The 25,311-nt window shown below is 41.8% G+C and overlaps 1 protein-coding gene across 2 annotated transcripts; it reads left to right on the top strand.

Moving 5' to 3' along the window:
* Positions 1 to 1,825: 1,825 nt before the first annotated feature.
* On the top strand, positions 1,826 to 24,086 carry SNX16 (sorting nexin 16). Of its 2 annotated transcripts, none has more exons than XM_079983175.1 (8): positions 1,826 to 1,982; positions 5,973 to 6,425; positions 8,193 to 8,279; positions 9,105 to 9,253; positions 15,273 to 15,342; positions 19,298 to 19,434; positions 21,236 to 21,355; positions 22,623 to 24,086. In XM_079983175.1, the coding sequence occupies exons 2-8, from the start codon at positions 6,054 to 6,056 to the stop codon at positions 22,729 to 22,731; spliced, it is 1,044 nt and encodes a 347-aa protein (XP_079839301.1). In that variant the 5' UTR covers positions 1,826 to 1,982; positions 5,973 to 6,053; the 3' UTR covers positions 22,732 to 24,086. The 2 variants fall into 2 exon arrangements, with proteins under 2 accessions (XP_079839301.1, XP_079839302.1); XM_079983176.1 differs by lacking the exon at positions 1,826 to 1,982 and adding an exon at positions 2,007 to 2,330.
* The last annotated feature ends 1,225 nt before the right edge of the window (positions 24,087 to 25,311 follow it).

Raw genomic sequence — 25,311 nt, 5'->3', positions numbered from 1 at the left:
AATTTTCCATTTGTCCTTCTGTGTTTACGTTAACAGCTCTAGCAAAACATTTTCACAGCGCAACTCAGCTGTGAATGAAGCTGCTTTCACAGAAAGCCTGCCATAAATAAAAATCAATGAAGACCAAAAGCAGAACAGGAAAAGATATAGCTTTATGAGTTGTGCCAGCTTGACTGCTGGGAATGAGTACCAATGCCCTAACAAAAGAATACTAAGAGTTAGGTTTCTTACAGTGCAACCCTTGCATGCCTGGTTGGAAGTATACTTAGGGGTTACCAACCTTTTGGAGCCTGTGGGCATGTGTGCGAACCAGAGAAACACTTGTGGGCATGACACACACACCACAATCTATTCTACTGGCTACAACACAATGCTTCTTGAAGCCAAATTTCAGTGGGTGGAGCAGCAGAAAGACATTATGGATGCCAGGGAAGGCCTCTGAAGGATGTGTATAAAGAACTGCAGGCACAAACTGCCCAGTTCCCTCAATAGGCAATTAGGAAATTCAGTTCAAGAGTAAGTTCTGAAATCACATTTCAGGGAGGGAGAGGTGGCAGGAGGAGGAAAAGAAAAAAGTAAGACAGTCTCACTTTTGGAGACACCAAAGACTGAGAGCACTGTGAGTTGTCTGAAGGCTAAGTATCTTAGGTGGAGTGGCTCCCTCCCTGGCAGGTATGAGGAACCTTTGGTCCTCCAGAAGTTGATGAACTACATCTCCCAGCAATCCCAGCTAGCATGGCCAACAGCCTAGGACAAAGCACCAAAGCTTCTGATTTATGGGAACCAGCTGCATGCATATATATTACTTAAATATATTATTTACCAGACAGAGGACCTTCTCAGTAGTGGTGCCCGCCCTGTGGAACACCCTCCCATCATATGTAAAGAAAATAAACAACTGACTTTTAGAAGACATCTGAAGGCAACCCTGTTTGGGGGAAGTTTTTAACGTTTAGTGTTTTAGTGTGTTTTTAATATTCTGTTGGGAGCTGCCCAGAGTGGTTGGGGAAACCCAGCCAAATGGGCTAGGTATAAATAATAAATTATTATTATTATTATTAAACTTAATACAGAAAATACTACAAAAGCACCAGACACCTTCAGTACTCTGCTCTCTCATGGAAATGAAGCTCAGGTTACAAAGGGAATTTTCAGTTTTTGCAGAAGTTATGAGCTGGCACCACTATTAAACAAATCCATTTGTTTTCTGGCTTCTTGGTTTATTTATTTTTTAAAGGGGTGGGCTTAAAACGAACCTAGGTAGTTAAAAAAACAATAAAAAAATCAAGCATGACAGTGCAATCCTGTACTTGCCTACGCAGAACTAAGCCCCATTGGGGATCAATGGAACTCGCGCCCAGGTAAGTGCATTTAGGATTGCAGTTGGGAAACTTTAAGTAAGTATCACGAGGATTGGCTTGTTTGTTTGCTTTTTGCGGGGGCGGCAGTTGATTGGCAGGAAGGAAAACATGGAGACGCGACACTTTTCCTGACATTCCCTAGCGGGAAAGTGAATTTAGGAGACAGCCGCAAGCCGCGCGAACTTTAAAACCGGATCTGCTGCCCTTGGTTAAACACCACCGCATTAGGCCAGTCTGGTCTGCGCAGCGAGTCATTTCTCGCCACCTGTTCCTGAAGTAGCACAACACCTCTCTCTTCCCCCACAGAACTACAAATCCCAGCAGGCTGTGCGGGAACAGGTGGCGGAAGGAAGGTGGAATGTTTTCAGCCAGCTTTTCCAGAATACGCCGATTCACGGGTCGCGCGCTTGACCGCGTTGCTTGTCGGGACTTGAAGTTTTTTTCCCCTCTTACAGGCGGCGGTGTTTTGTCCGCGGAGGGGGTAGAGCAGGTCTGGCCGCGGTGCACCCCGGGAGCTGTAGTCGGAGACGGGCTGAGGAACCGTGGCGGCGGCTTGTGGCGGCTCGTACCTCTTGGGACTCCGCAGGGGCGGCCGGCGAGGGTGCCTCCGGCGCGCAACAGGTAGTCTTTGCCGCGAGCGCGTCCTTGTAGCGCCTTGGCCTCGCCTGGCCAAGCGGAGTGCGGAGGAAGGAGGACCAGGGGCCGGGGCGGCCGGCGAAGGGCAGGAGGCGTCGCGTGAGTAAATGCCCAGACCGAAGATCGTCGAGTGGGAAGGGGTCGCGAGGGTCATCTAGTCCAGCCCCTAGCGGTGCAGGGATCTTTCGCTCAACGCGGGACTCGAACCCGCGACCCTGAGCGCGCGAGTCTCCTTCTCCACCGGCTGAGCTGTGGAGCGGAGGGGACGGTGGTCCCGAGCCCCTGGTGGAGGGTGAGGGGCTCACACGTCGACTGCACCCCGAGGAAACGAAGGTGGGCCTTGGGAGAATGTTGCTCACAAATCTTCCTTCGTAAATCTTCCTTCCTTCGCTCGCTGATAGTTTGCAGGCTGCTGCTCCCTGCGGTTCGGGGAATCGGCTTCAGCGCCCCAGTAATAACTAATGGCCACAGCCAAAGTAAGAGGGGGAGCGAGAGAGTTTTGTGTCGCCTCGAAAGGGCTTTATTGTGGTCTACAATTTTGTGGTCTTTGGAGCCTCGTCAGATGCACGGGACTGGCAACTGAATATGCAAAAACTTGTAAACATCTCGAGTAATGATTTGGCTTATTTGCTTGCTAGGGTTGCACCCTGCCCTTCACCACATTGAAGGGCGGGATATAAATCTAACAAACACACGGTCTCTTGATTTTCATTAGCCTTTTGCCCTATGCAGGGTTTTTCTTTACTTTCTTTATAGTTATGTATTTATCTTTTCCAGTCTGGGTTAACACTTCATGGATCAAATGAATGGAATTTTTGTCCATAAAAGCTTATGTCACTACTTATGCTTCATTCATTTATAACCACAACTGAAACACAAGAGTTAATAATACTTGGAAATATTACTAAATAGCCAATGAAATACTACCCTAAACTTTGCACAAAAGCTGTGGCAAAAAGGTATCCTTTAGGCAATGCCAAAATACAGGGATGGTGTCTGCCTTATCTCAAGGGGGTTGGAATTCCATAACTGAGGGGCCACCATGGAGAAGGCTCTGTCATGCCCCACTGCAGGCGTCCCGTAGTGACAGAACCACAAGAAGGATTTCACCTGCAGATCTTAGTAACCATTGCTGTTGATCTGGGTGCATCAGGACTGGTAGCCTAGTGCTAGAATTACTGTTGGACATGCTGCTAGCATTGTGTTTTTAAAGACAATTTCTACTGTACAGCAGTAGAAATACTGTTGTCAGATGTAAACCACACAGAGTATAACTCTTTTCTTTTCTTCTGGGTAGGAATAGTTGAGCTAAGTATCATCATCCATAATACTCCCTCCCTCACAGCAAGGAATTTGTACTGTGGGATAGTCTTTACATGCCTTTCCAGAATGTGAACAAATCAAAGAGGAACTGCAATACCTCCTTCTTCCCTGTTCTTTCCTATGGCTGTTTCAATAGGGAGTAAAGTACTTTGCTGCAGAAATTAGTGTGGGAGTAAATGGCTGTAGGTGGAACTCAGTATTTGCCAAAGGGAGGCACTGTGCACATGACATCCCTGTAGTGGAGTCAGTGCTGCTTCCAGGGAAGGAGGAGGCAAGTTGACAGGGGCATCAACACTGTGAAAGTGCACTGGTGGAGTCACTCTGATGCTCCTTCTGATGTGCCCCACAGTGCCAACATCTCTCCCTGCCAGTAAGGAGCAGCAACTACACTGCAGTGGGTTGTCAGGTACAGAGCGCACCTTTTCCTGCTTGCTGCTACTGAGTCGCATCTACAGTTACAACAGTCAATTGCTTCCATATTAATCTCTGCACTAAAATGGTGGTGAAAAGAGAAAGCATAGCTGAGAGAGAATGAGTTAAAAAGAGATAACTAGGTTGAAATACAGCAATACCTCCATGAACGTCCGCCTCGTCTAGCGTCCGTTCCAGTGAATGTCCACAGCAAACCTGGAAGTACCAGAACTGGTTACTTCCAGGTTTGCCACTCGCACATGCGCAGAAGCGCAAACCGCTCCGCGCGCATGTGCAGACATGGCGCTTTGCCCTGCATCCTTTTTGGCTAGCGGCTGGGGCTCCAGAATGGATCCCGGCCACAAAACGAGGTACGACTGTAGTAAAGAAAATATTACCTGCTCTTGATGGTGTTACACTTCCTGTGAAGGAGCAGGTGCATAGCTTAGGGATACTTCTGAATCAATTTCTATTGCTTGAGGCTGAGGTTGTCTCAATGGCATGGAGTGCCTTCCATCAGCTTCAGCTGGTGGCTCAGCTATGCTCCTATCTGGACAAGGATAGCCAGACTTCTTCTGTCTATGCTCTGGTAGCCTTTAGGTTAGATTACCGCAATGCATCATACTGGGGGCTGCTTTTGAAGATGGTTCAGAAACTTCAGCTGGTGCAAAATTCAGTGGCCAGGTTGCTCACTGGGGCAAAACAGTTTGAACATATAATACCAATCCTGACCTGACTGCACTGACTGCCAGTTAGTTTCTGGACCCAATTCAAAGTGCTGGTTTTGACCTATAAAGCCTTATGTGGCACAGGACCTCAATGCCATAAGGACCACCTCTCCTCATATGAACCAGTCCAAACCCTGCAATCATCATCTGAGGCCCTTCTTCATGTGGCAACACAAGAACAGGTCTTTCCAGTGGTGGCTCCCCGTTTGTGGAATGCTTTCCCTAAGGAGGCTTACCTGGTGCCATCAATATAGATTTTTAGGCGCGAGGCAAAAACTTTCCTCTTTAACCAGTCCTTTGACCTCTGTCTGGCCTTTTGCAGGTGTTTGAAATGTATTTTAATGTATTATTTTAAAGTTGGCTTGGTTTGGTTTAAATGTATCCATTGGAGTTTTGTTTGTTTGCTCATTTGCCCATAAGTTACTTTGAATTGCGCAAGAAAAAACAACTAATTAATGTAATAAAAAATAATATAAAGAAGGTTACTTCCTGCAGTTAAGTCAATACAGTCCTTGAGTTGGGAAAACTATAAAAGTGAACCTTCAAATTATTTGACTTTTGAGTCCATGTAGTAGTTGGATTACAGGTGTTTCCAGTTTTAAGTGGGAATTTTGGTTGATATAATTTATGCTGTTGAATATCATTTGATGATTCAGAGATCCTGGAATCCAGTCTCTGTAGTATCATTGTGAGGAGATCATCACTTTGGAGAAGAACATCAGTGTGGCTGCTTATTCTTCTTTACGTTTGCTAATCATACTGTTTAATTATACAACTTCTGCTTTCCCCAAAAAGTATGAAACTAAAAGTGTGGATAAAATTAAAATGTTAAACTATTCTTCAGAAACTCAGGTTCATTTGTTTTCTGTTTTCACTGGATGGAATGAGTCTTGCAGTGAAATGTGGTAGAACTATATTAAATAATACATCAGATAGCCAGCTCATTTAAAATGAACATACTTCCGCTTTACTCAGCATCTTATCAAAATATCTACGCTGGATGATTTTGCTTTCTGCATATGCTAGTCAGTGTTCAAAGCTCCCATTGTTCTAGGCGCATTTTGTGACAGGGAATTTTGTTAGTGCATCTAAAATTTCAGATTCAAACTGCAGAGTGCCTCCCCACTTCCAGCTACTCTCTGAAGACTGCAGAAGAGACCCTCTTAAGAATATTAGGGGGTGGACAGGGGAAGGACTAGACCATGTGAAAAATGAGGACAGTAGCAGGAATTTAAAATAATTTGAATTGGATGAAGCAGAAGATGATAGGTCAGCATCCTAGGGTGTGAGAATTTACTGAAGCATTTTGTAAGACTTTGTGACATGTAGCAACCCTAAGTTACGTTCTGATTGTGTGAGATTATTTTCCAGTTTTCGTTTCTTTATAAAGCCATTCATACTCTGTTGTTGCTTAATACAGACATTGAGGAATTTCCATGTTTTAAATAAAGTTATGAGAATGTCTCTATAAAAAGTTTTGTTTGTTTGAAAACCTACTTTCTCTTATTTCCAGATAACAGAAGGGAACGTGAATGAGAGTTCCATAAATTCTACAGTCAATAAGTATAAGCTTTCTTACAGTCGCTAATGAAGGATGGCTACTCCATATGTTCCTGTTCCAATACCTATAGGAAGTTCTACTAGTTTTACCACGAATAGAAACCAAAGAAGATCATCTCTTGGGAGCATTTCAACATGTTCAGATTCTTCAAAAGCACAGCTAGAGGAATCTTCTATCAGTAGTTTTAAAAAGAGGAGTGTCCCTGATGCAATTGGTGCCACTTCATCTCCTTGCAATAGTCCGCTTGTTAGGACTAAATTTATAGGTACAAACACATCTATGGAATATTGCACTCAAGCATCGGAAGATAGTGAGCAAAACATAAACTCTGGGAGCTGGGAAGATCGGCCTGCTACGCCTACGATACTAGGTTATGAGGTGATGGAAGAGAGGGCAAAATTCACTGTAAGTTGTGCTTTTTTCTTCAGGAATTTTGACTAGTAACACATCATTTAAAGATTCACAGAATCCTTAAAAAATACTAATCACGCTGCACAGTAAGTATGGGTCTCTTCACTGGCTTTCTGAAATGGCTCTTGAATTGCCTGCTAGATGCCGTTTCCATACTATGTGATTCCTCACCCCCATTCCTATCTTGTTTTTGACACATATTCTGGACAATGACTGCCTCATAGTATCCGGCTACCAGTGTTGTGGTCTGGCCTTTGTGTATGTACTTGGGATTACTGAGATCTGCAGTTGTGGAATGTGTGAGTGTGGGTGAATGCATGCAGGTGTAGTAGATGGACTGAGGTACAGATGTGTGAGCAGACATAGAAGTTGAGCAGGTGCAAGTGTATTGAGTAAATGTCGCAGGGTTTGATGTTTTATATATTGTATAATTTATGGGTTCTGATAATGTCCATACAGTATTTCTATTGTTTTACCATTATTGTTGGTTGGTTGTTTATAAGCCACTAAACTGCTTTGTGATCTTTTCTATTGAAAAGTGGAATATAAATACTTGAAATTAATTAATTAAGCCATCTGTACTTGTATAAAGGTTTGCTGATTCCAGCACTGTTGAGCTACTAAAAACAATAAATGCTTTCAGTTCTGCAAATTTTAACCTTGCTCAGCTTTATACACATGGGTAGCTTCAGCATGGCTGGAATTACATAAAGCAGTGTTAATTACTTTTTGCAGTCTGAGCTGGATTCAACAATTGAGGATAACCAAGGCTGTGTTTTTGAAGTGGCTGTTCTGTGTAAACAACACTTTAAAAAAAAAAAACCACAGAAAAGGAATTTTTATGGTAATTTAGGCTGCAGTCCTATATACTTCCTTATTTGGAAGTAAGACCCATTGAACTCAATGGGACATTTCTGGGTGGATATGTATAGGACTGCACTGAAATCACAAAAGGAGAAGACGACGTATGCAGGCACCAGTAGTTTAGATACCAAAGAGGTGGGTATAGTCCAACAAGTTCTCCCATTCATCTGAGTCATCGTAAATTAATATTGCAGATTATTGCAATGTACCATAATGTTTCAGTAGAAATTACTTCATTGGTTATACTTTGAATATGCATTAGATTTTTAATCCTAACCTTAATTTACTGGGAAGCAGTACTGTATTCAGATCTTTGAGACTTGGTTCTGATTAACAGTGCAAGACAAACTATAGGAACCCAGCATAAATTAGGATGGCATAAATTACACCATTCCAAACTCAATCTAGGAGCAGAGCCAGCCCAAGCCTGACAGAGGGGAAACAATACTTTATAACAGTGTGACTTGCACTACCCTTTTTGCCAGTCTAACTTCCATTCCATTGGTAGGTCATGTGATTGAGGCAACTGGAATTTGGAACAGAGGCAAGTCTCCCCCTTACCTAGTTCCGCCTGAGCTGGGATGAGTGACTCAGTGTAGATAGGATCAGGGTATCTTGTTGAAATACACTACGTTTGTGAAAATAGTTTAAAATAGAAAATCCAAATTCCAGGAATTGGTTCCTCCTGGGAGCAGTAAAACAATACCAGTTCTATATTTGCATGAAATACTTGTTCATTTTTTATACTTTAGTATATATTCATTGGCAAACTTTGATAACGCTTGCTTCCTTTCTGAAAGAATAGTTATGTCAACTTCCTAGTAATTATAGTGCAATGTGACTAAAATGCTCACACAACTTATTGAAACTGCTATAATAGTTTTTTTTATTTAACAGGTTTACAAAATCCTTGTAAAGAAAAATCCAGAGGAAAACTGGGTAGTTTTTAGAAGGTATACGGACTTCTCCAGGCTTAATGACAAGGTATATAATTCTTGATCTCCAGCTATTAATGTACCAGATTAACATTTTTGCTTCCAAGTTTGAAAAGTTACAAGCAATTGCTTTGCCATAGAACTAGCAAGTACACTGAGAAGCACTATTTTTAAATGGTATTTGGAAAGCCATTCCAGCGCCATATTTATTTACATTTTATTGAATTGTTATACCACCCTTCATCTGAAGATCACAGGGTGATCTGCATATTTGACACCCAAAAATAATACCTGCAAGCCCTTTAACTTTTTCTTCCTGCCCCCCCCCCCCCCCCCCGGTTTGCTCTGCAAAATCTTAGGTGGAACTCAACTAAGTTTTACTCAGAGTACACCCATTAAAAATGAACGGACCTAACTTCCATGTTCATTAATGTTGAATGCTACCCCTTGCTTAATCAAGAGAAGGCTAGTTTGCTAAGATTCATATATCTCTGCCTATTGTTGTAAACATTCTTCTAACAAGATGCATTCCCATAATGTGTCTCTTGACTAGCCTTTTGTTTGTACCACAGAGGAATAGTGGCATGGCTCAATTTTTCGCTTTTTTGGAAAAGCACCAAATTTTCACTATATGAGAATAATAGATGGTGGTTGTTTCCAGGTATTGGCGCACTGGTATTGCATTTGATATGTTGTTGCTACTCTTCAAACCAGCTTGACCTGCCACCCTTTGCTGAGAAAATCTCATCAAAAGAACCTATTGCACATTAACCTGAGGCAAAGGGACAGAAATAGATAAAAAGCAAGGGGAGTGATATATTAACTCTATGCAGAAAGTGTAATTCCTTACTATCTACTTGGTTTGCTTTTTCAGCTCAAAGATATGTTTCCTGGTTTCCGATTGGCACTACCACCAAAGCGCTGGTTCAAGGATAATTACAATCCTGATTTTCTGGAAGATAGACAGCTGGGACTCCAAGCATTCTTACAGAATTTAGTAGCTCACAAAGACATTGCTAACTGGTATGTGATTCTCACCTTCTTCTATCATATCACTTGGATTATCATAACAGGGTAACAAAAGAATAAGACCCTCTTTAGCTGTTGCTCTTTTTTGGTAATACTTGGTTTGAGCTCTGCTGCCCACTACAGTGGATGCTCGGGTTGCGAACGTGATCCGTGCGGGATGCACGTTCCCAACCCGCAGCGTTCGCAATGCACGTCTGCGCATGTGCAGGTTGCGATTTGGTCTTATGCGCAATTTAGCACTTCTGTGCATGCGCGACCGCCGAAACCCGGAAGTAACCCGTTCTGGTACTTCCGGGTTTTGGCAGTCTGCAACCTGAAAAAACGCAACCTGAAGCGGCTGTAACCCGAGGTATGACTGTATTCTAAATTGTACTCCTGCTTTTCCAGAATTAAACTAATGAATAATTAAATTGCTTTCTGTCAATAAAGAAACTCACCCCCAGACTAACACCAGCACATATGCTGCTTGGCCAGGTTCAGGATTCTTGTATCAATTCACAAGGACTTTAACAACGGTGGTCCAGGAAATCTTAACAACCACCTAATTCTATATATTCATGCCTAATCCCTGAAGCCCTTGCAGGAGTAGCTGTTACCGTATTTTTTGCTCTATAAGACTCACTTTTTCCCTCCTAAAAAGTAAGGGGAAATGTGTGTGCGTCTTATGGGGCGAATGCAGGCTGTGCAGCTATCCCAGAAGCCAGAACAGCAAGAGGGATCGCTGCTTTCGCTGCACAGTGATTCCTCTTGCTGTTCTGGCTTCTGGGATTCAGAATATTTTTTTTCTTGTTTTCCTCCTCCAAAAACTAGGTGCGTCTTGTGGTCTGGTGCGTCTTAGAGAGCGAAAAATATGGTAGTTGTCGTCTGGCTCAAAAGCACAGCCACATTTTCAGCATTGTAGGCCCAATTTTGTAGAACTTCCTCCCAGGTGAGATGAAATAGGCCTTTCCCCTTTTGAACTTCTTACACCTAGTGGAGGCCTTTTTACATCACTAGGCATTTTAAGTAAGTTTTGTTATTAGTTTTAACTTACCTATCTTCATTATATCTTTTTAACTTTACTGTTACTCAGCACTTCTGAGACAACAGAGTTAAGCAATATATAAACTGTTGAAACTGAAAATTAGTAAAAGTGTAGGAACTTGCATTATTTTAGGTTACAAAAGGGCAAATGTGTTTAAGACTGGAAATTGCAAAAGGAGTTTTGAGAGGTTTTTAGAAATATTTCAGACTTCTACATTCTAGCCACTAGCAGGGTGGCAATCTGTCTAAATTACAGGATTTGCCACAATTTGGATGCAGAGAAAGGGACAAAGGAAGTCAGGAATGTATTTGTGTAGATAAGAAGATACCCTAAATCTGGGGTCAGAAAACTTTTTCAGCAGGGGGTCGGTCCACTGTCCCTCAAACCTTGTGGGGGGCCGGACTATATTTTGAAAAGAAAAACAAATGAACGAGTTCCTATGCCCCACAAATAACCCAGAGATGCATTTTAAATAAAAGCACACATTCTACTCATGTAAAAACACCATGCAGGCCCCACAAATGACCTAGAGATGCATTTTAAATAAAAGGACACATTTTACTCAGGTAAAAACACAATGATTCCCGGACCGTCCGCGGGCCGGATTTAGAAGGCGATTGGGCCGGATCCAGCTCCGGGCCTTAGTTTTTCTACCCATGCCCTAAATGGTGTGAATCAAAGTTATTTTAAAGGACTGCCTGCATCTGTATGAGACAGCTCAAGCTTTGAGACCAAATTCTGAGACCCAGGTCTCTGGCCGATCAATAAGATGGACAGATATCAGAGACAAGGCCTTATGAGTAGCGGCTCCACATTTCTGGAATTGCCTCACCCAAGAAATACATAACTCTTAAGATAACTTTTGAGATGCTTTTTTTTATTTCACTTTTGATTAGTCTGCTGTGCTTTAATTGAGGGTGCTGTGTTTTAACTGTGTCTAAATTTTCTAGTTTTATGTAGTATTACGTTCTATTCATTATCCTTATACATCACTCTGTGAGAGCAATGTATTTGGAATGTGGTTGTTAAAGTCTTTAAATATACAAAAAATCTGCTGTTGGCTGTTTGGCATTGTGTATTCAGCATGTGGAGTTACAATATGGGGATTATCCGTTAATTTTATTTTTCAGTTTCTAAAAATACATTTAAGAAGAAGATTTTTTTTAAACCCTCTAAAATGCAGATTTGAAAAGAATGCCTTTGATTCTGCCTGTATTTGTTATATGCTTTCTAAGATAGGTGATTTTGAAGATACTCTTTTACGAATGCTTTAGAGCTTGGCATTGCAATCGAAACCATGTGTTGTTGTTTTTAATTATAGAATCCCTAGTTTTATGCAATCTTGAACCACGTATGTTATGAGCAGTGTGCTATTTGGCAGTACATTGAATTCTAAATGCCAACCTTGAAGCTGAAATGTTCCATTTCAGTGTGTTTGTTTGTGTTTATGGTGGCTGGTTATGGATGGGTAATTATAGTAGAATCCTGAATGGTTGGGTGGGCTAGACTGCAAGTCGTGACAATTTCTCAATGGATCAGAAATTGGTCGGGAAATTTGTCTTTGCCACTATTGTTGAACATTTCAGTACAGGAGTGACTAAGCAGTTGTTCTCCAGTTGTTGCCAATGGTTAGTGCTGATAGGGCGTGGACATAATCTTAAGAGCACAGGTTAGCTACTTCTGCTTCAATATAACAGCTAAAAGGTAGTGACAGAAGTGCCTCTTAGCAGGTACTTACAGTTCCTATCAACTCTGTTATATATGAACTTCTTGAACTTTTGTCCTTTAGAGATTTGTGCCATCTGATAGCAGATTGGGAGTCTCTCACAGAAATTGTAGCCTTCTGTGCTGCAGCTATGACAGCAACAACCATACAGAACTCCACAATAGATTGTAGACCCAATGTTCAGCTAAGAGCTTGTACAGCATAGTGTTGATGCAATTATGTTTGTGTGTGATTTTATTAAAAAAAAATGCAACCTAAAACGTCCTGAGACGCAACAAATAAACTCATCTTTTTCTGTCACTTCTAACTTCCGCATTGCAGTGCTAATAGACTAGTATGTAGAGTTTTTCAAATTCTTTCAAGATGTCTTGAGCTTCTTAGGCAAGAATAAATGTTCTCATTAATGGTTTCTTCCTGACATGCAAAGCAGCGACACTCGTTCAAGACTCTGTGAACCAGTTCTCTTGCCCCAACATTAAACAGGATTTTGTTAGTGAGATCCTTCATTATATAACACCATGAATAAGAGTACAGTAAAACTGCACATCCTAAAGTAACAACCTCATTGGAATGATTTTTAATAGGGATATAAGTTCACAATGAACATCAGAAATACACCTTGTGCAAGCTGTGTATTGGAGACATTAATAGACTCGCTCAAGAGTTTCCCCCCTTTTATTTGCTCATGAGTATTTCTTTCTGCATATTGTGGAAACTGGAGAAAGGTGTTAAACCTGTAAAACAGATGCTTGGATTACTTATTCTTCTGACAGGCTGGGCCGGAGTCACTTGTGGCTCCACCCTATCTTGGAGTTGAATCTAAAAATGGGATTCAGTGCTCTGCTGTTCATAAAAGACAAGTGTGCATGTGCGTTTTCTGCTGCTCTAGTTGCAGCTTTCTGTAGAAGAAGCATACTTTCTGCTTCTATCAGTATTGCCCATCTTAGTGCAATAGAGCTAAAATAGTAATGCTTAGTTGAGTCTATGTAAACAGCTTTGCTCAATCAAAAACTGTAAGTTAAAGATGGAATTCCCTTCCCCACATGCACCGCATTATGGTTTGGAAAGAGGAAAGGAAAACCAATATTGCTGTTGCTTCCATTAAATTTCTAAATGCATTTGAATGAGCTTTTGCATCACAATCCTCATCATATAAATATCACATAGGAGCATAAGAAATGACTTGCTCCAGCCTGCATCTAACAGATAACCAGCATTCTGTTTCCAACAGCTGCCAATCAACTGGTTCTAATAAACTCTCAAGTATGGCACGAAGGCAGCACTCTTCTGCTTTGTACTGCATTTTGTCTCCAACATATGGTATTCAGAAAGGTGTACTGCCTCTGGCCACAGATCAATGTATATTTTTAGCTTATTACAACCTCAGTTGAGAATATACTTAACAAAACCCTACACTTGAATCCCCCCTTTTCCACTAGTGCACAAAAAACTTTGTTTCTTAACTGCAACCACATATAGTACTGCCAAAGGCATCATAGCAAAAAAAAAAGCTACTCAAGGCTACCCAAAACCAACTGATATTTATCTTATTAAGTGCTTGGATTCAGTGGTTATAATTTTTTATCATCATTCTTCCACATAAAAGCTTTATACCATTAGTCTCAAGATACACATTTTGTAGTATTTTTCGCATTTTGTAGCTTAATATTGCCAAAATTGTCCTTAAACTCAATAATGGGGTCTACAAGAGGTACAGAACAAGTGAAATCAAGCTTGGAGAAGGCAACAATGCTTTCATATAATAGGCTGTTCTGAGGATGGCCATCTGCAATCTCATTCCACATCTTTTCAAAACAGCAGTTCAACCATGAAGAGAAGCTCTACTGTAAATAAAACTGTTTGGAAAAGGGTGTGATATAACTGTCAAATGAAGCAAAGAAGCATTGTTCCTGTTTTTTCTAGACAGTTCATTTGACTGAATAGATGTTATGAGAGGAAAAGACACATTCTCACTCGCTTACAAACTCGCTGATGAACCTGGAAATTCTACAGATGTGATGTTAGAACAGTTTTCCACAAGCTTTCTTCATGTTTTATAATATAAAGCTTCTTTAGTCCCAACCCGTGTGGACTGCTGCTCCAGAATTTCCAGCAGCTCATTGTCCTTTGTTGTTGTTTTCTTCAAAACAAACAAACTTTGCATATGTAAACTGGCAAATCTGTGAGAGCAATTCCTTCATAAAAATTATTTGCAATGTGAAGTGTTCTCCATATTTATGGTATTTAAAGCAGCAGGGACACTGGTTTGCATGTTTGGTTGAAGCCTTAATTTAATCTTCTCAAAAGAGATGCTTCCACACAATTGACACATACAACTTAGTTTGTCTTTGTGTTGTTATATGTTTTGTGTTCTCATTTTGTATTTTTATGTTGTGACCCGCCCTGTGATCCTCAAATGAAGGGCAGTGTACAAATTTAATAAACAAACAAACTTCTGCTAGTCAAAAGAACGCTGGAAAAGAGACAGTTTAGGAGTAGTTACATGGGCTACACATGGCTTGAGAAAAAAATCGAAGCCATCTTCCAGAATACAGCAGTGCAAGTCATTCTTGCTCAGTTTATACAAGCCTCTCTATCGACTCCCCTTTGAACAGTCTTTATTGACCCCAAACAAGTAGGCAGACAGTTATGTCTAGTGTACAGATAAGGCGATAATCCTGGGTGAAGGCTTATTGACGATCTTTATTAATCTTCAGTTTGAGTGTGGGAGAGATCCTGTTTGGTATGCATAAAGCAACTATTATTTTCTTACATTTGTTTTGAAAAGCAAGGTTTTCATGTTTCAAAAGCAATTTAGTAGTACAGTATAGAGAAATCTGCTATTTGAGAAATGCAAATTCTAAGCCTTCACTGGGACATGGGATTAGTTAGCGGTTCCCTTACTCCTGGCTGTTGACATTCTGTATTTTAATTCAGATTTATTTATTTTTTTACTTTTTACTGGGGAGTTAATCGGATTTTAAAATCCAGGATAAATTAAACTTTAAAAAAAATCCTCACCCTGAATGTCTTTTGTTTTAAACAATTTCATTTTATACTAGACAAGCATCCATTGCTGGGGAGGGTGAAAATGGTATGGAAAACATTTATTTATACCTGCTAACTAAAACATTACACGTTGGTTATAATAAAAACAAACTTGCTCATTTTCGGAGAAATGCTGTGTTTTGTGTTGTTTCTCACTGACTTTAGGCTGTTCTGTTTGGAGACCAACTTCTTTCTTTCTTTTCATTATTTCAAAGTCTTGCAGTGAGGGAGTTCCTTTGTTTGGATGATCCACCAGGACCATTTGATAGCCTTGAAGAGAGTAGGGTAAGTGTAAAGTAGTTATTTGGTTGTTAGACTAAAACACTCTTAACTGGCCTGTTGCATATGATGTTTGTCATGTGGTACCTTTATAACAGGAGAAGCAGCTGTTCTCCTTGAGGCGGACATAAAATATATATGTCTGCCACATAGAAAAAGGCATGGAATGAATAATCTATGGACTGTACATTTGCACAACAAGCAGCCCAAAGGCAGAAAGACAGGGCAGCTATGGAGCAGAGATCACGAAAGCCTGGGGAGATGAGGGTGGGGAAAGAATGCAGGTAAGGTAAAGGTAAAGGGACCCCTGACCATTAGGTCCAGTCATGGCCGACTCTGGGGTTGTGGCGCTCATCTCTCTTTACTGGTCGAGGGAGCTGGCGTACAGCTTCCGGGTCATGTGGCCAGCATGACTAAGCCGCTTCTGGCGAACCAGAGCAGCGCACGGAAACACTGTTTACCTTCCCGCCACAGCGGTACCTATTTATCTACTTGCACTTTGACATGCTTTCAAGCTGCTAGGTTGGCAGGAGCAGGGACCGAGCAACAGGAGCTCACCCCGTCGCGGGGATTCAAACCGCCAACCTTCTGATCGGCAAGTCCTAGGCTCTGTGGTTTAACCCACAGCACCACCCACATCCCTAAAGAATGCAAAAGTTGTAGGAAATAATTTCAAAGTTTCTTTTGACTATATTCTTCCTGCAGTTTTTCTCAATCTCCGACTGTTGAATATTGTTTTATTCTGCTGCCTGGTATATAATTATTGATGACTCAAGTTTGATGCATTGTTTTAAATCTACCTCTGTGATCTGATCCTTTTGCTTTATCAGTTGTGCATGTATCATACTTTAGGGTTTTCCTTCACTGGTTTAATTATATTTAGCATAAAGTATTTTCTCAAATATTTTTAATATGTGTATCTTCATGATTTATCAGTTACACTGCTCAGTCTCACTGCTATTTCCTCCTACCTGAAATAGGATATTTTATTCGGATTGTATGTCATTCTTTTTATTTGTTTTCCTTGGGCATCTGATTTTGCAGAACCCATCCAAAAGTCTTTCTGAATTAGAATAATACCATTTGCTGAATGCATGCAGAAGAACAAAGAAAGATACTTTTTTGGCTCACATCTAGCAGATATGAACCAGCTTAACACATTATGTTAATATGTCCAGTTCAAATACTTGGTAAAATTACTTTTAAGTTAAGTTATTTGGAATTTTGTTAGCATTCCAAAATATATACAGAGAGCCAGTGTGATGTAGTGGTTAAGAGTGGTAGATTTGTAATCTAGGGAACCGGGTTCGCTTCCCCGCTCCTCCACACGCAGCTGCTGGGTGACCTTGGGCCAGTCACACTTCTCCGAAGTCTCTCAGCCTCACTCACCTCACAGAGTGTTTGTTGTGGGGGAGGAAGGGAAAGGAGAATGTTAGCCGCTTTGAGACTCCTTCGGGTAGTGATAAAGCGGGATATCAAATCCAAACTCTTCTTCTTCTGCTGCTGCTGCTGCTGTGTGTGTGTGTGTGTGTTTTGAATTTGGCATTTTAGAGGACAACTTTAACTATTTTAACTTGGTTTCAGTCAAATATAATGCCATTGAAGTATTTTAATTCCTGTTAATTTTGGCTCTTTGGCTCTTGTAAATGGCTGGTCCCTTCAGAACTGTCCCATAGTTTAAGGGATTTGCAGCATTGTATCTGTTCCAGCCCCTGGTGGATGCCTGGTTAACTGAATGTGCTACACCACCAAATGAGGATCACTGCCAAATTACATAATAGGCTGTTTTGCTAGTGAAGTTAGCGACAAATTATGAAATGCAAACTTCTTAACGTTAATTGCAGGCTTTCTCTTAAGGAGAAAGAATTGTAAGCCCTCAGTCCATGATTTGTGATTTTCTGCATCAAATGGTTTTGTTTGTGTAGGTAAAGGGGAGCTCACAGCTACAAAACATCTTATATCTATCAAAAATATAGAGGAAGTCAAGAAGAAAAATATATCCACATCTTATAGAGACAGTCTCAATAGCATGTGCAATGTACCCAAGCACTGAATCAAATATTATTTCCTCTAGCAAGCTATTAGCATTTCACCCCAAAAATGTTAAAATGCGGCGTGTATATTGGTTTAATTTTTCTTTACCCTGTTTTAAACACACACACTTTTAGAGATTGGAGAAGTGGTTCCATTTAAAGAAAGGGAAGTAACTTTGAATGACTCCTTGTGACATCAGTAAGGGTTCTACAAAATATCAATTACCGTATTTTTCGCCCTATAGGACACACGTTTCCCCCTCCAAAAATGAAGGGGAAATGTGTGTGCGTCCTATGGGGCGAATGCAAGCTTTTGCTGAAGCCTGGAGAGCGAGAGGTGTCGGTGTGCACCAACCCCTCTCGCTCTCCAGGCTTCAGGAAGCTCTGCGCAACCCTCGGGAGACCGCCGCGACTTCGCGCCGGTCTCCCGAGGGCTGCGCAGAGCTGCCTGCAGTCCTGGGCTTCGCTCTGCGCACCCCTTGGGAGCCCAGCGCGAAGTCGCGCCGGTCTCCTGAGGGTTGCGCAGAGCTGCCTGCATTTCAAAGAAGAGCTGAAGAGCGCACCCGGGCTTTGCACAGCTCTCCGCAAGCCTGGGGAGAACGGCGCGACTTCCTGCCGGGCTCCCTAGGCTTGCGGATAGCAGGCTGTTCTCGGGGCTGGGGTCAGGGGAAGCTCGGGCTTCCCCCGCACCAGCCCCGCGCCTGGGGGGAAAAAGAATTTTCTTTATTTCCCCCCCAAAAGAACTAGGTGCGTCCTATGGGGCGAAAAATACGGTAACAATTTTGGAGGATGTTTGCTTTTCAGGTACCGTAACTATTAACCTTAGAAACTCGGCAAGGTATCATTGGGTCTGTGTGGCACCTTGGAGATGAACTAGCTTAGTGGCTCATGAGCTTTTGAAGAAAACTTCCTCTTTCATTGGACTCATGTCTACAAAAGCTCCTACCTCAAAAACCCAATTGGGCTTAATGCTAAACATACTTACTGAGACATAAATCCCATTAAAATCAGTGGAATTTACTTCCAAGTAAGTCTCTTTAGGAGTGGGTGTTGTTACTGCAACCGTACTGATCTCTTTGCTGCAGTTCAGTCTTGGGATCTTAAGCTCTGCAATAAAATCTTTTAACATCAGATAACCTATTTGAGGGGGAGGGGGCTCCACAGTAGTTGCAATGTTTATTTATGTCACAAGGGACTTGGGGGGGGGGGAATCTTTAGTTGACCTTCTGAGCCCCATAAGGGGATTTGTAGAATTATGTGGTGTGGCAACAAGACAGCATCATGTGTGCCAAGATGTAATCTCAAGTAATTACAGTGAGCTTCACCTATGCTTTTTTATCTAGCTTTAGCAGAAAATGTCAACTTTTGGTGGACTTTCTCAGTAGCCACATTCAAACCAATATGTGTTATTTTGTGTTTCATTGTGATTAGGCTGTTACTATAAGATTCTGCAGTAGCTGCAATGCTTTTTCTGTAATGGCATAGTAGTTCCCTTACATTTTCCTAGTTCTGTTTTAATGTGTCAGTGCAATGAATAGCAAAGTTGCTACAGGATGCATGTCTGCAGAGCTGTGGTAGCTGGTCATGCAGATATTCTCAGCTGCATGTGTAGGTCACAGCTTGTCATTCTGAAAATATTTTGAAATGTGGGTTAGGACAGTCCCTTTGTGAGCCATTATATTGTTGTATACCATGAGGTTAGTTTTTGTTTTGTTTTTTGTTTGCATAAAAAATGACAGACTGATACAGTTTGTCCTCATTACTGCCACATAAAAGTGTTCAGTGCAATGAAATAAAATTGAGGTTGTGTGCTTTTATTCATATTAAAAATTAAAACTATTGCGGTAGGGGAACATCATCAGTCTCAAGTCTTTGCATTTCTCACACAAAACTATTGCCTTCAAAAAATCGTTTAATTTTTCTTCTAGGCTTTCTGCGAGACCCTAGAAGAAACAAACTACCGTCTGCAAAAGGAACTTGCTGAAAAGCAAAAAGAGGTGGAAGCTCTGAAAAAAATGCTAAACGAAAAAGAAGTGTACATAGACGCCATAGAGAAACAATTGGGGTAAGTGGACAGAAAATTCTTGAAACTAGACTGCAATTTAAAAATTAATCCCAAAACATTGAGCACTTATTCATGCATTTCTGAAAACTTCTTTTGTTGCAGTCATACTGCACTGGCTCCCAGTGGAGTAGAGGGTCAGTTTTAAGGTGCTGGTTTTGACCTTTAAAGCCCTATGCGACCTAGGACCCACATACCTACGGGACCGCCTCTCCTGGTATGCCCCGGGAGGAACTTAAGGTCCACAAATGACAACACTTTGGAGGTCCTAAGTCGCAAGCTGGTTAGATTGGTCTCAACTAGGGCCAGGGCCTTTTCAGTACTGGCCCTGACATGGTGGAACGCTCTGTCACAAAAGACTAGGGCCCTGCGGGACTTGACATCTTTCCGCAGGGCCTGCAAGACAGAGCTGTTCCACTTGGCCTTTGGTTTGGACTCAGTCTGACCCTTATGCTTCCCTCCCCTTATAGTTTTTATCTATGGGCTACTATTAAAATGAGGCTGCATTTTAAATTGTATTATAACCAATTCTTTAAAATTGGTCTCTTCCCCCCCCCCCACACACATTATGTTTTTATTGTAATTTTTCTGGTGTTAGCCACCCTGAGGGCGGGGTATAAATAAAAAATTCTTCTTCTTCTTCTTCTTCTTCTTCTTCTTCTTCTTCTTCTTCTTCTTCCCTCAATTCTCTCCTGAAAGACAGGAGATAACCCCCAGAGTAACTCTTGTATAATTTTAAACTTCAGTTTAAAAAGGAAATAGAAAGTCTTGTGTGAAGTAAAGCACTTTAACATGTATGTGAGCCTTTCTGACACAATTGAGGTTGGTGCAGGCCACATATAGCAAGTCAGTTTAACTACGCCTTTCTTTGGATAGGAATGATGGGAGGGAGAGCAGTTTCCAAGTAGCAAGCTCACAAAGAGGAAATCCTTAGTAAAGTATCCTGAGGATGAGGACTTGTATTTTACTGTCAGTATGAACCTGAAATCTGGTGAAATAAATGATGCTGCTAATTTTATAGTTATTGCTTACTAGCGGTCTTGTACCTGACATTGCCCAGGAATTCTAAGAAGGGTGGGAATGAAGGCAGAGTTAAAATTGGTGCCATTTTGAAAGGTTCAGTGCAGTTTTGAAAGGTTCGCCATCTTGATTCAAAGGACCGTCCAATCTTATCCAAACAGAGAGAGAAAACTGCTCCTTCATCTCAAGAACTACTATGCAATCTGATTATGAAACCTTAAGAGCGTCCAAATGCATAGCAAACAAAATACTGTACTTTCCAAAATATTTTGTAGATGAGCATCCTATTTTGTAGTCTAGTATCTAAAATACTTACTTTTTCAACATCTAATATAATTATATTTTCAGTGCATAATGGATAAACAGTATGCTGAAGCATCAATACAAAATAGATACAATTTGTAATGAAAGTTCTTTGCTAATTAGTATCAGTGTCATTTCAATATTATGTCTTAAACCTAATAAAGGAATGAAAATATAATTATGTGTAGAAAAGTCTTCTAAAAGAAGTTCTGCTTAGGTGCTTTTTCATTATTTCCTAGCTTAACTATATTGGATTGGATCTAGACTAATGTTTAGCAGGAGCTACAATTACATTTGAAGAAGCAGTGGGGGCAATTTTCACCAATTCCTCCTGTTCCCCTTATCCTCCTAGAAAACACTGGGGGAAGGGAGAGTTAGCAAAAATTGTGTATTCTCTTCTTTCTATAAATAGAAAGTATCCTTACGTTTGTGAAAGTGATATTCTGGATCCAATCAGCTGTATCTTGAATTTGTTACACAGGGATTTAAATTTAGGAAAAGTGAAGTCTCGTAAGTTGTCAGGACAAGAGAGTGAGTGCAGTGGAGAAGTGGAATCCTCTGCAATAGAGGCAGATCAAGGAGCCCTGGAAGAAGACAACAGGTACAATCTAAAATTCTCTATGTTTTATTTAAGGTTATTTTTTGAGAAGCCTTTCACTTCTACAGTCTCCTGTGATACGTTGTTGTAGAAGTGCCATTCACATTCCAAATGCAATTCACACTCTGGAAATATTACCGTATTTTTCGTCCCATAGGACGCTCTGTCCCATAGGACGCACCTAGTTTTTTGGGGGGTAAATAAAGGAAATAATTTTTTCCTTTGTTTCCCCCCCAAAACCAGGTCGGGGAAACTGAACCAGGTCGAGGAACAGCGGGATGGCGGCGCTGCGCCTCCTTGCTGTCCCCCGAGCTTGTGGGGCTGGCCGATGTCTGTCCGGCATGCGGGGCGCTCTGCTTCAGGGCGCCACGCGCGCCGGGCAGCAGGCTGCTATCCGCAGCGTAGGGAGCCCTGCGGGACCTCCCGCAGGGTTGCCTAGGCTGCGGATGTGTTCCCAAAGCGCCGGGCGCACTGCTTTCAGGGCACCCGACGCTCTGGGAAGCAGGCTGCTATCCACAGCATAGACAGCCCTGCGGGAACTCCCGCAGGGCTGCCTATGCTGAGGATGTGTTCCCGAAGCGCTGGGCGCTCTGCTTTCAGCGTGACCGGCGCTCCGGGAAGCAGGCTGCTATCCGCAGCCTAGACAGCCCTGCGGGAACTCCCGCAGGGCTGCTTAGGCTGCGGATGTGTTCCTGAAGCCTGGAGTGCGAGAGGGGTAGGTGCGCACCGACCCCTCTCGCTCTCCAAGCTTCAGCAAAAGCCTGCATTCGCCCCATAGGACGCGCCCAGATTTCCCCTTCATTTTTGGAGGGGGAAAAGTGCGTCCTATAGGGCGAAAAATACGGTAAATATATTTATGTTACTTGTGGTTTCCTGCCCTTTTCTCCCCTTCAAAAAGTCCTTGCCCCAAACTGAGGTTTAAAGGATAATAGTTGACGGCTGTACCTCTTCAGCAGGAGGTATGCTGAAGAAGCTGCACGTGGATAATGCTGGTTGAACATGAAATGATCTGATAGGCATGCATCAGTGATCCACCTTATCCCAGAGGTCTAGGTATCCATGACTAATAATGTAAACAATGGGGAAAAAATGGCATAAAACACAAAACCAGCAACCTGGCTTAGCATATTTTGCGGGGCAAGGGTCTACCTCTATAAACTCTTAGTAAAAGAGATTAGTTTTCCAAGTGTGCTGATCAGAACCGTGAGATAGATATGAAATGATTCCCCCCCCCCCAAAGTGTGTCAAACATATTGATCTGTCCCTACAGTTCTGAGAAAGAGAATCGAGCAACATCTTGGAGCGGTTCATTGGCTGAAAATCACGTGCCAGAAATCGAAGTTGCCGAGGTAGCGTATACCACTGATGAAGAGATGTAAATGCTACCAGCTGCCTTTACAGTAGTGTAAGAAAGTCAATGTCTGGATTGCATTGAACAGAAGTATATAGTAGTTGTCAAGCAGAAGCTGAGATGGCAGAAGCTTGAATGTTTACATAAACCAATCTAGAGAAACCTATGGCATAGGAAGGATATAAGTGCTGCTTTGTCTCAGCCTTTATCTAGCCTTATGAGAGATATATATTAATATATAAAAAAGCTCTGGTTAAAGGCAGGTCAAGTTGGAATCCTAAGTGATGTATATAAGTACCCATATATAAGGATAAATGCCACACATGTAGATATACCAATCATGTAGCATGTTGTATATCACATGCTTGCTATTAATATTTTTGTATGGACAGCTTTTTGGTATTTGGATTTTCAGATTCTTTATATAGGCATGTAACTTCTGCTCTGGGAAATATAATTCTGCCATCTGGACTTGGGAAATGTATATGATTTCTTGTGGTTTTTAAAGTCATAAATGTAAATAAGTGATACGTAAATTATAATGCAATGATCTAGGAAAGCTTGCAGTACCAAAATTAAACCTTTCAGTAATGGGAATGTTATTTGTTTTCATAATCCGGAAAGAAATATCACACTGTGGGCATTCACCTGCACTTGAAAACAATATAAAAGCTGTCTTTTAACTGTTTTTCTTTAAATTTCCTTACACTTTCGCCACTCAGCCACATAATCACCGAATCAACAAATTTGCCTTATATAAAGAACACTACCTCTTTCTTTTGTTGCTAATGCATAATTGCTCTGTTTAAAGTATGCATATTATAAACAGATATTTGAGTCATTAAAGCCATACTTCTGCACAGTTAAATAACTAAATCTAATTGCAGTTTATGTTTGTGTATGTTTATATTGTACACCCAGGAACACACTATAAGCTTCACTCTTGTTTTAAAATTTGTGTTGAACCTAATAATGCACTTTATAACAAAGAAAATATTGTGCCAAGTTCATTGGCTCTGCGTTTTTTGTGCTTTTTGTTCGACCTTTGGACTGAGGGAAGGTGCAATTGGTTTGTACAGTAGTGCCTTTTTGTATTTTGCTTGTTACAGATGTTATAATAGTGTGTCAGCTTTATGGAATCTTCAGAAACATTCTGCTCAGCAGTTACTTGCTGGAAGTGCCTTGTTTCGTCTACTCTTTCAGTAGGAAGAATGCTTCTTTTGTTCTTCTCTGTGCCACCTACTCCTTTGTTTAATGCTGTTAACACACAGTCTCATGTGCCGGAATTTTCAATGGTCGCTTTGTGTTTTAGGGTGTAAGGACAAAAATCTCTGCAGGACTGTATGAAACCATCTGGGGCAAATAAACCTTTGGACATGACAACATCTTTTTTTTTGGTCGTCTGTTGCAAAATAATGCTGGGTTTAAAAGAGTCCGGAGCTTAGCTAACTTGCTCCTTGGCTTTTTGAAATCTACATTCCATGTTTTGTCACGGTGCGTGAAATTTTAATGTTGGCTTGGAATGCATTTTCTCTGCATTTTATTGCAGGAGATTTTTGTATATTAGCACCATTCTGGAGGTCACTCTGCTACTTCTACCTTCAACTGTGTACAAACACTCTTAACTAGTCATGGGTGCCTTGTTCCATCTTCATTGTCAGAGGCAGTAGCTCCCTGGATGCCAGTTTCTGGGAGTTGCAGATGGGCAGAAGGGTGTTTGCATGCTTCCCATAGGTATCTGGGTTCACCACTGTGAGAGCAGGATGCTGGACCGTTGGCCTGATCCAGCAGGCACTTCTTATGCTCTTATATAATAATAATAATTTATTTATACCCTGCCCATCTGGCTAGGTTTGTCCAGCCACTCTGGGTGGCTTCCAACAGAATATTAAAATATAGTAATCTATTAAACATTAAAAGCTCCCCTAAACAGGGCTGCCTTCAGATATCTTCTAAAAGTCTGGTAGTTGTTTTTCTCTTTGACATCTAGTGGGAGGGTGTTCTACAGGGCGGATGCCACTACCAAGAAGGCCCTCTGCCTGGTTCCCTGTAACTTGGCTTCTTGCAGCAAGGGAACCTCCAGAAGGCCCTTGGCGCTGGACCTCAGTGTCCGGGCAGAACAATGGGGGTGGAGACGCTCCTTCAGGTATACTGGACCGAGGCCATTTAGGGCTTTAAAGGTCAGCACCAACACTTTGAATTGTGCTCAGAAACGTACTGGGAGCCAATGTAGGTCTTTCAAGACTGGTGTTATATGGTCTCGGCGGCCGCTCCCAGTCACCAGTCTAGCTGCCGCATTCTGGATTAGTTGTAGTTTCCAGGTCACCTTCAAAGATAGCCCCACGTAGAGTGCATTGCAGTAGTCCAAGCGGGAGATAACCAGAGCATGCACCACTCTGGCGAGACAGTCTGTGGGCAGGTAGGGTCTCAGCCTGTGTACCAGATGGAGCTGGTAACCAGCTGCCCTGGACACAGAATTGACCTGCGCGCCCATGGACAGCTGTGAGTCCAGAATGACTCCCAGGCTGCGCACCTGGTCCTTCAGGTTCACAGTTACCCCATTTAGGACCAGGGAGTCGTTCACAATGACAGGTCTCCGTAGCCCGAT

Source organism: Podarcis cretensis (genome assembly GCF_951804945.1).
Source record: "Podarcis cretensis genome assembly, chromosome: 7".
Lineage (NCBI taxonomy): Eukaryota > Metazoa > Chordata > Lepidosauria > Squamata > Lacertidae > Podarcis > Podarcis cretensis.
This window is presented reverse-complemented; position numbering and strand designations above follow the sequence as displayed.

Excerpts from the sequence above, each read along its gene's own strand:
- SNX16 (XM_079983175.1), top strand. The coding sequence starts at position 6,054 with ATGGCTACTCCATATGTTCCTGTTCCAATACCTATAGGAAGTTCTACT. Across the intron at positions 9,254-15,272 it reads CACAAAGACATTGCTAACTG|TCTTGCAGTGAGGGAGTTCC; the intron begins GTATGTGATTCT and ends ATTATTTCAAAG. Across the intron at positions 21,356-22,622 it reads GCCCTGGAAGAAGACAACAG|TTCTGAGAAAGAGAATCGAG; the intron begins GTACAATCTAAA and ends CTGTCCCTACAG.